General features: G+C 46.6%; 1 protein-coding gene across 3 annotated transcripts in view; it reads left to right on the top strand.

Moving 5' to 3' along the window:
- CLN8 (CLN8 transmembrane ER and ERGIC protein) overlaps positions 1–9,424 on the top strand; it is a 17,285-nt gene extending 7,861 nt beyond the window's left edge. For all 3 annotated transcript variants that reach the window (XM_023219110.1, XM_023219111.1, XM_023219112.1), the window contains exon 3: positions 8,321–9,424. In XM_023219110.1, coding sequence (XP_023074878.1) covers positions 8,321–8,638 — 318 coding nt within the window. In that variant the 3' untranslated portion in view covers positions 8,639–9,424. The remainder of the gene's footprint in view (positions 1–8,320) is intronic.
- Positions 9,425–10,879: the final 1,455 nt, after the last annotated feature.

Genomic DNA, 10,879 nt, shown 5'->3' with positions numbered 1-10,879 from the left:
ATATATATATATATTTTTTTTTTTTTGAGACAGAGTCTCACTCTGTCACTCAGGCTGGAGTACAGTGGCATAGTCTCGGCTCACTTAACCTCCATCTCCCGGGTTCAAGCGATTCTCCTGTGTCAGCCTCCCAAGTTAGCTAGGACTACAGGTGCACACCACCACGCCTGGCTAACTTTTTGTGTTTTTAGTAGAGGTGGGGTTTCACTATGTTGGCCAGGCTGGTTTTGAACTCCTGACCTCATGATCTGCCCGCCTGGGCCTCCCAAAGTGCTGGGATTACAAGTGTGAGCCACCACGCCTGGCCTCTTTTAATACTTTAAAAAAACTGAAGTAATATATGTGTGTACACACGTCTTGCTTGCTTTTTAGTTTTGAATAAGGTTGTTTTACTAGTGCTCAGAAGTATTGTGACCTTGCATAGTTATTTGCCTAGCACTTTCTTTCTGTTTTTGAAGAACATGTTTTAAAAATGTTTGTCACTTGATTGTCATATTGATGTCAAAATGTTCTTCATGTTAAACAATTTAATTTTTTTTTTTTTTTTTGAGACGGAATCTCACTCTGTTGCCCAGGCTGGAGTGCAGTGGCGCCATCTCGGCTCACTGCAACCTCCGCCACCCAGGTTCAAGCAATTCTCTTGCCTCAACCTCCCAAGTAGCTGGGATTACAGTACCCACCACCACGCCTAGCTAATTTTTGTGCGTGTGTGTATTTTTAGTAGAGACAGGGTTTCACCATGTTGGCCAGGCTGGTCTCGAATTCCTGACCTCAAGTGATATGCCCGCCTCGGGCTCCCAAAGTGCTGGGATTGCAGGCATGAGCCACCGTGTCCAGCCTTAAAATTGTTTTTACGTAGATTCTTGCTGTCTTTTATGACCCATCATGTTGTTTATGGGATATTTGATATTAAATTTGACATCCTGCACATGTTCAGCCATTTACACGAATGGGTCGTGTTACTGCACGTTTCTTGTGTACAGGAAACTGGTAGCCTTGAGAGGAAACGTAAGCATAACAAATCACTCCTGCCTTCGGGGTCTGGGTGGGTAGATGGTATCAGTTCATCAAAAGTGCACTGAAGTGTAAACAGTACAGACTGTTCACGTGTGACCCCCATGGACTCCAGCCAGGTGTCAGACACTGTGCTGGCACCTGGGAGCTCAAGGAGGAGCTTGTGTTCCTGCTGTCCCCTGAGGTTGGCCCCATCTGGCACCAGATGGGGTGTGTGAGCACAGTGACAGGAAAGTGCAGAGAAGCCATGGCCCCAGATGGGGACCCTGTGCAGGAGGAGAGGGAGACACATCGGAGTTAAGGCAAGTGAGTGAGGGTGAGTGGGGCACAGTTATCGCCAGTGCAGAGCCTCACAGGGTGGCCATGGAAGTAGATGGAGCCCACAGCAGGCAATACTGGAGACGTCCTCGTGAGTGCGTGGTTTGGGCGGTGGCAGGAGGAGTTTGGGGGCAGGTGTGATTTGGCTGGACCTTACCAGGGAAGAAGGGTTAGAACCATGAATGGTTTGAAAGAGGCCCTCGAGTGACCTGGCTACTGAGTTTCCTTGCTGAGCAAATGACTGAATATGAAGCTGCTGGTCTAAGTGTGGGCTCATTTTAGGAATGATGCTGTGACCTGGGACCTCATCAGCGTCCTGTGGGCGGCATGCAGTTTTCCAGTTTTCTCTTTGTGGGCGTTATTTCCGTAAGAGTGCGGGCTTCTGGGGATGTGGGGCAGGGCTGTGACTTCCCCGGGTTTGTCTGGTGTGAGATCAGTGTGGAGTGGAGAGGTGTGTGCTGGAGGAAGAGGCCTTGGCCTGCGCCCCACATTGCCTGCTCCCCACATTGCCTGCTCCTCTCACCTGGAAACACCAGACTTCAGGAGTCACTCGGCTGTGGCAGAAAATAAAGTTCTTGAAAGGAAAGCAGAGGTGCTCACTCACATCGATTCTCTAAACATCAATACCGCATCAATGTTCCAAGTGGTAAACAGTGACTAAATTATTAATACATCCCACAAGATCGTGTGTTTAGGGTCATTAGTGTGTTTCGAGAAATAGATTAATAGTTACCTTGTTTGTTTTTTTTTTTATTACAAGTTCTTTAAAAACAACAAGAAATGAGTCAGTCTCTGCAGTCCTCGGAGGAAAGCAGTGTTGGATTTCTCCTGTTTTATCTGTGCTTCTCCTGGAGCCGGGTGTGGGGACAGCGCCTCTTGCAGGATTTGCCGACACAGGCGTCTCCAGCAGTTCTCCTTCCCCAGGTGTGGTGGTGGAGCCCAGCCTCCAGGAGGACAGACTCAGAGAGCAAGACTTTATTTTGGAGTTTGCACATTCTCTAAAGCTTTTAGGGTGCTGTTTGTGTAGAATGGAGAAAGGGTTATTTAAGTATTTACTTCTAACCCTGCTCATGTTAACTGTATAAAGCCAACAGACCTCAATAACAGAAAATTATAACCTCAATTAATATAGCTCAGGGCCAGTATGTCTGCTCTAGTTGAAATACTAGTAAATGCAGTAAGAAAACACTGTGTCTAAAATTTTGAAATTCTTTTAAAGCTGATAGATTCTCGCATAGCAGTAGGGCATGAGGATTCAACATTTCTCCCCCATCAAGGTCTGATTGATCAGAACTAAAGGATGTAAAGACAAAATATGACCATCAATTTAGGATGGGTGTCTAAGTCGAGCACAGTGGCTTGTTCTTCGTATTAGATTTCTGTCTTAGATTTGGTTCTGAAATGTTTCGAATTACATAGGACTCAAACATCTAAACATGATGTATCCACAGACTCACTAGTTCAAAATACAAATGAGGTGATATAAAAACACTGTCAGGCCGGGTGCAGTGGCTCACACCTGTAATCCCAGCACTTTGGGAGGCCAAGGCAGGCAGATCACTTGAGCCCAGGAGCTCAAGACCGGCAACATGGCAAAACCTCGTCTCTACAAAAAAAAAAAAAAAAAAAAATTAACTGGGCGTAGTGGCACACGTCTGTAGTACCAGCCACTTGGGAGGCTAAGGTGGGAGGATCACCTGAGCCTGGGAGTTCAGGGTTACAGTGAGCTGTGATTACGCCACTGCACTCCGGCCTGGGCAAGAGTGAGACCCTATCTCAACCAAAAACCAAAACCCACTGTCAGTTTTTATATATTTTGTATTTATACATGTGTGTGTGTATATATGTATGTATACAGTCGACTTTCTGATTCCATGGGTTCTGTGTCTGGATTCAACCAACTGTGGATCAAAAATATTTGGGAAAAATTTAGAATAATACAACAATAAAAAATATAACAAATACCAATACAATGTAACAATTTTATATAGCACTTACGTTGTATTAGGTATTATAAGTAATCTACAGATGATTTAAGGAGTAAGGGACAGTGTGCTTAGGTTATATGCACATACAAAGCCATTTTATGTAAGGGACTTGAGCATCCGTGGCTTTGGGTATCTGCAGGGAGCCCAGGAACCAGTCCCCCAAGGATACTGAGGGCAGCTTTATATTTAAGTATGGATATAACTGCCGGGCGACAGAGCTTTGCATGTGTTATGTCACAGATTTTGTTCCTGTAGATTTTGCCTCTTTTTTCAAAGCCTTTGGTGACTTTGACTACAACAGTTTTAGTGCCTTAGTAAAACCAAAGAACTCTCAGTTCTCAAGCTTTGAGTTTTCTAAACTTAAGGTAGTGATTATATTCTGATGTGACTATTGATAATTTAAGATGACTGCTTTCAGTAAGTGAGGAAAATGGTGGAGGAGAACTTTTTGTGAATTGTGAGGGAATGGCCGAGTGAATGAAGGCTGAGCTCGCGAGAGCCTGGGACTGAGTGCATGGTGTACTGTACAGTTCATCACTGTGTGGGGCCTTCCAGCTAACGCAGAGGATTCTGACATTCAAAACGTCGACTCTTCACTGTTTTGTCTTCACACACTCTGTTCACTCCTGTTGATACCGTATGCTCTCTTGAGGAGTAATGAGCACCCTTGCAGGCCCTGTGCCAGGCGCCAGGTCATAGCAAAGACGATTCTCAGTCTTCCATAAGTGGGAATCTGTGGGAGGCACGCGTGTGTGTGGCGGTGCTCCAGCACACACATGACAGAAGATTCTGGAAGCTGAATCTGTGAAGGGCACACGTGTGTGGTGGTGGTGCTCCATACACATGATGACAGGAGATTCTGGAAGCTGGAATCCGTGAGGGGCACACATGCATGGCAGTACCCCAGCACACAAATGATGACAGAAGATTTTGGAAGATGGGGTCTGTCAGGGGGATACTTGCATGTTCACACAGAAGGTTCTGGAAACTGGAATCTGTGAGGGGCAGCTGTATGTGTGGTCATGCTCCAGTACACATGTGATGACAGAAGGTTCTGGAAGGTGAACTCTGTGAGGGTTGAATATGAATGTGGCCCTGCTCCAGTACACACACATGTGATGACAGAAGGTTCTGGAAGGTGAAATCTGTGAGTGTTGGATATGCATGTGACCCTGCTCCAGTATACACATGTGATGATAGAAGCTTCTGGAAGGTGAAATCTGTGAGGGGCAGATGTGTGTGTGGCCCTGCTCCAGTACACACACACGTGATGACAGAAGGTTCTGGAATCTGGACTCTGTGAGTGGCACACGTTTGTGTAGCCATGCTGCAGTCCACTGCGTGACAGAAGGAGCATTGTCTTTCCTTTAGTTTTTGTCAGCCGTTTGATAAATGCTTGAGTGTCTTCAGTTTGATAACTAGCGAGGGAAAACAGTGTGTGAGACTTCTGGTGTCTTTGTGGCTCCATGCATAGGTCTGTGCCTGACCCCAGTGCACCCACATGTTCACTCGAACAGGGGTACTGGGATTGTCTTAGCCACGCTGTTCATTTGGCCTCAGACTGCATCCTACTGAAGTCCCATCATCAGTGGAAAGGGCTTGTGAGCTGAGTTTGTCCACGCAGCAGAGGGGTGGGCAGCAATATGGATGGTTTACACAGACACGGTCAGAGACGTTACCCAGACCCAAAAGAGTACACAGTGTGTGATACCGTTCCATGTACAGTCATGTGTTGCTCAACGACGGGTGTGTTCTGAGAAATGTGTCCTTAGGCTATTTCGTCATCCAGCGGCCATGATAGAGTGCCCTTCCATGTGTCTAAGCCAACTCTACCCTCGGCTCTATGCACCAGAGCCCATTGCTCCCAGGCTGCACACCTGGACAGCCCGTGGCTGTACTGAATACCGCAGGCAAGTGTAAAACACCTGTAAATATTTGTGTATCTAAACATACCTAAGCATAGAAAGGTATAGTAAAAATACCATGTTAAAGATGAAAAATGGCACACCCATGCAGGGTGTGAACTGGGAATGGAGCTTGCAGGACTGGAAGCTGCTCTGGGCGAGTCAGAATGAGTGGTGAGTGTGAGGGCCTATCACTGTGCACTCCTGTAGACTTTATGAACTCTGTGTACTTAAGCAATGCTAAATTTATATTAAAAATTTCTTTAATCATAAATTAACCTTAACTTACTGTTAACTCTTTTACTTTATAAATTTTAAAGTTTTAAAACTTTTCCACTCTTGTAATAACACTTAGCTTAAAACACAAATACATTATGTGTGTATATATATATATATATATATATATATATATATTCTTTATACCCTTATTCTGTAAACTTTTCTTAATTAAAAAAGTTTTTTTTTAAATTGTTGAAATCTAAGACGCAGATACACATTGACCTAGCTCTGCACAGGGTCAGGATCGTCCATATCACTCTCTTCCACCTCCACATCTCGTCCCACCGGAGAGACTTCAGGGGCAGTAACAGACATGGGCTGCCACCCCCCGTGATGACATGCCTTCTTCTGGACCTTCCTGAAAGACCTGCCTGGGGCTGTTTATAGTTAACTTTATTTTCATCAGAGAAGAAGCACACTCCAAAATAATGGTGAAAGTGTAGTATAGTCAAACAGTAAATGATAGGAACTGTTCAGCTCCATCATGGTCTCGTGTGGGCCACCGTCTGTCTCTACACTGTGTGTTGTGGACTGAAACAGGCGCTGAGCCCTGGACACTGCTGTCGGTGCCGTTGTCAGGCCTCACCTGGGTTTGGGTCCACCTGGTCCTGCCACTGTGGGTCTGAGGGAGGTGTGAGATCGAAAACTTGCCTGTGCCAAAGTCCAGCATTGTCCTTCACCACTTTTGGACCTGGTGGTTGTGGCCAGTTGTCAGAGTGACTATACTGTTTACCACCCAGACGAGGATGTCAGGGACTGCCCAGGCAAACCAGGATCTGCAGTCTCCCCAGGGGCTGAGAGCCAGCTACATTTGGGACTTTTGCGTTAGACATATCGAGAACCTCCAAGAACTTGTAGCCTAACTCTATACTTTCCCAAGTAAGAAATAAGTTATAGTATATTAACTCTTCACATTTCGTTTCAATCCCATGTCACTTAACTGTCCAGAACTGACAGCCACGGGTTCTTCTGGTCTGCGTGAGTTTCTCCCCTGTCCCGTTCAGTTTGGAAGCTCCAGGCCTGTTTTGGATCCTGCTTCCTCTGCTCTTCTTCCTGAGTGTTTGTTGTGCCTCAGCAATGCTGAGTGCGTGGGAGGTGTGTGGTCCCGGCCCACTGAGCTGGCCCCAAACACAGGTGGGAGTGTTTCGTTTGCACCCGGGGTTGGGGTGATGTTTGTGGAAAGTGGCACTGGCGGTCTCTGAAGGCGTGTGTGTGCATCAGGCTGCCATGATGCACACGTGGGAGCCCCGATGTCCCCTCTGAGACCTGGGAAAGACTCCAGTGACAGTTGTGTGAGGCAGGCTGGGCTACTCTGTTCTGCTGGCCTTTCTCTTCTAATTTCCCTCACATTTATTTTTTCAGTCCAGACTTAGAATGGATGCTCTTTGACTCAGGATGGGGCTACATCCCAATAAGCTCATCATAAGTTAAGAATATTGTGTCAGAAATGTGTTTAATACAAGCAGCCTACCAAACATCATGGTATACAGCCTGGCCTGCCTTTAACATGCCCAGAAGACTTGGCTCTGCCTACGCTTGAGGAAAATCTTATAGCACAAAGCCTGTTTTACAACAGAATGCTGAACAACTCCCGTAATTCAGTGAATGCTATACTGAGAGTTGAAACAATGGTTATGTGGGTACTTGAAGTACGGTTTCTACTGAGGGTGTATCACATTGGCACCATAAAATCAAACAATTGTAAGTCAAACCGTTGTGAGTAGGGGACTGTCGATAAAAGCTAATACACCTGGGGCTTTAAATATTCAAAACTACCAGAAGAACATGTTAGAACTTTTCATTTTATTTTATTTTTTTGAGACAGAGTCTCACACAGAGTCTTACTGTTTCTCCAGGCTAGAGTGCAGTGGCACGATCTCAGCTCACTGCAACCACTGCCTCCCACGTTCAAATGATTCTCATGACTCAGCTTCCCAAATTAGCTGGGATTACATGGTGCGCCACCATGCCTGGCTAATTTTTTTGTATTTTTATTAGAAGTGGGGCTTTGCCATGTTGGCCAGGCTGGTCTTAAACTTCTGACTTCAAGTGATCTACCCACTTCGGCCTCCCAAAGTGCTGCGATTATAGGCATGAGCCACCGTGCCCGGCCCAAGTTAGAATATTTTGCCAGGGTGGTATACTGTATTAGTCAGCTCAGGCTGCCACAGCAGGCTGCCATAGACTAGGCAGCTTGAACAGCAGAAATTCCTTTCTCACAGTTTTGGAGGCTGCAAGTCTGAGATCAAGGCACCAGCAGATTCGTGTCTGGTGAAGACCCACTTCTGGTTTACATGGCCACCTTCTGGCTGTGTCCTAGCATGGAGGAGGGGAAGGCTGTGGTCTCTTCCTCTTCTTATGACACTAATCCTATCATGGGGCCCCACCCCCATGACCTCATCACTTCCCAGGGTCTAAGTATGGGAGCTTCAGATACCTGTGTCTGGTTTTGCCAAATAAATATTGGTTATTTACCTAATATGTGCAAATTCAAGATAAAACAAAGATGGAAGGGAGACTGAAAGAAAGGTTGAATTTATCATAGCTTTAGGGAACGGAAGTCAAAGAGCAAGAGGAGCAGGAGAACAGCATGAGCGGGCAAGGGTCAACCCTGCTGGCCCAGGCGCGCCCACGGAGCCGGCGGCCTCCTTTCAGAATGAAGTCCCAGTGAGAGCAGAGCCCTGGGGAGGAAATTCTGTTGCTTTGAAATGAATTTGTTTTCCTTGGTAAATAAGGTAGCAAATACCTCTTTGTGATGTGAAGAATGAATGTTGGCAGTTTCATATTAACTCGTGCATTTGTCTTGTCTCTGTGCAGGCAGGCTGGTCCGAGTCTCTGTTCTGGAAGCTCAACCAGTGGCTGATGATCCACATGTTTCACTGCCGCATGGTCGTGATCTACCACATGTGGTGGGTGTTTTTCTGGCACTGGGACGGCCTGGTCAGCAGCCTGTATCTGCCTCATTTAGCACTTTTCCTTGTCGGACTGGCTCTGCTCACACTAATCATCAATCCATACTGGACCCACAAGAAGACTCAGCAGCTTCTCAATCCGGTGGACTGGAACTTTGCACAGCCAGAAGCCAAGAGCAGGCCAGAAGGCAACGGGCAGCTGCTGCGGAAGAAGAGGCCATAGCTGCTCCGGCCGGGGCTCCTGGGCACCAGCGGATCCGGTACACCGATTCTGGGAAGCTCCGTGAATAATGGCTTTTGAATTAATGAGGCAGTGAATGTTTTGTGTTTAGTGCTGAGGGCAATACTAACTTTATTTCTCATTAGTATTAATTTTGAAGTAGCTACAAAGTATTTTTAAGAAATTATAATTTTGTGAATGTCCTGGCCGGTTCTGTCAGTTTAGCCGCACCAGACCGTGTCAAGCATCTAGGAGAGGAGTCCATGGTGTCCGGGGGCGTCACACCTGTTGAGGAGTGGGGTGGCTTTGTCTGAATGCTGGAAAGGGCTTCGTAGTAAAGTGCCTCCCACTGGGCGGGTGGGTCAGCATCGGTTCTTTCCAGTCACACACTCATACGCCATGTGTCTTATTCAGAAGTCACATTGTTTTCAGTTGGAGAGAATTGGGCTAAGATAGAATGTAATACGATTTGTTTCTTGTTAAAGTTTCCCAGCATATGAAATTCTAAGCTGGGCAGGGTGGCTCACACACAACGTAATCCCGGCACTTTGGGAGGCTGAGGCAGGCGGATCACTTGAGGCCAGGAGTTCGAGACCAGCCTGGCCAAGATGGTGAAACACCATCTCTACTAAATTACAAAAATTAGCCGGGTGTCGTGCCACACATCTGTAATCCCAGCTACTTGGGAGGCTGAGGCAGGAGACTCACCTGAACCCAGGAGGTGGAGGTTGCAGTGAGCTGAGATTGTACCACTGTATTCCAGCCTGGGTGACAGAGCAAGACTGTCTCAAAAAAAAAAAAAAAAATCTAAACCCAGGTGTACGGCAGTGCCATCTGGTGGCAAAGGGTACAAAGACAACGCTGAGGGATAGTGACATTCCTGTAGCAGCAGAGACTCCTAGGAGTCTAACCCCCACCAACCAGGGCCTGGGGTGGTCGAGTGAAATCTTGCAAGGTTTTTTTTTCAAATCATGGAACCTGTTTTAAAATGAGAATTTATCATTCATACTCTATTGCTCATTTGACAAAATAAGGTAGGTATTTTGTAATCAGGTTGTCTGGGTTTTAGAGCTGTTTTTAAGTGACTGAGTTACCTACAGGCACCCAATCTAGACCCTAATTCCGTGGTTGGTGTTTCTCTGTAGATCTGTTTTTTTTTTTTTTGAGACAGAGTCTCGCTCTGTCGCCCGGGCTGGAGTGAGTGGCGCGATCTCGGCTCACTGCAAGCTCCGCCTCCCGGGTTCACGCCATTCTTCTGCCTCAGCCTCCTGAGTAGCTGGGACTACAGGCGCCCACCACCACGCCCGGCTAAGTTTTTGTGTTTTTAGTAGAGATGGGCTTTCACTGTGTTAGCCAGGATGGTCTCGATCTCCTGACCTCATGATCCGCTTGCCTCGGCCTCTCAAAGTGCTGGGATTACAGGTGTGAGCCACCACGCCTGGCCTCTCTGTAGATTTCAAGACAAGTAGTGATGTCATTTTCCCACTGAGCTGTAGGATAGACCTGGACCCCTTCAGAGATGCTCAACTGCAGGGTCCTGGGGTCCCTAGAATAGTCCGGCAGCAGCTCCTGGCAATGAGCTGCCTGATGATGAGTCCCAAGGTACATTGTTCCTACTGTTTTATACCCAGGTAGAAGTTATACACCAATTTAGCAATTTTGTTAACAGACGTACAGAATTGTGTGTGTGTGTGTGTTTTGACATAAACGTGCAATTGAAATTCAAAGTTTATTTTTTATCAAAAGCACCTTTGAAATGTATGTGGAAAACGTCGGCTGCTCGTGAGAATCCTGTGACTTACGTTCCTGATGTTTCGTGGAACTCTCGGAACACTGTTTTGTTTTTGTTTTTGTTTCCGTTTTTTTGAGACAGAGCCTCACTCTGGCTCCCAGGCTGGAGACCAGTGGCATGATCTGGGCTCACTGCAACCTCCACCTCCCGGGTTCCAGTGATTCTCCTGCCTCAGCCTCTCAAGTAGCTGGGACTACAGGCACCTCCACCATGCCCAGCTAATTTTTTGTATTTTTAGTAGAGACAGGGTTTCACCATGTTGTTCAGGCTGGTCTCCAACTCCTGATCTCAAGTGATCTGCCAACCTTGGCCTCCTAAAGTTCTGGGATTACACGCATGAGCCACTGTACCTAGCCCGGAGCAGTGTATTTTGATTGGTGGTACTTTAACTTTATTGATCACGGTGTATAGTAACCTATTTATGACATTTTACAAAGCGATTTTCATCTTAA

This window comes from Piliocolobus tephrosceles, chromosome 7 (genome assembly GCF_002776525.5).
Source record: "Piliocolobus tephrosceles isolate RC106 chromosome 7, ASM277652v3, whole genome shotgun sequence".
Taxonomy (NCBI): Eukaryota; Metazoa; Chordata; class Mammalia; order Primates; family Cercopithecidae; genus Piliocolobus; species Piliocolobus tephrosceles.
This window is presented reverse-complemented; position numbering and strand designations above follow the sequence as displayed.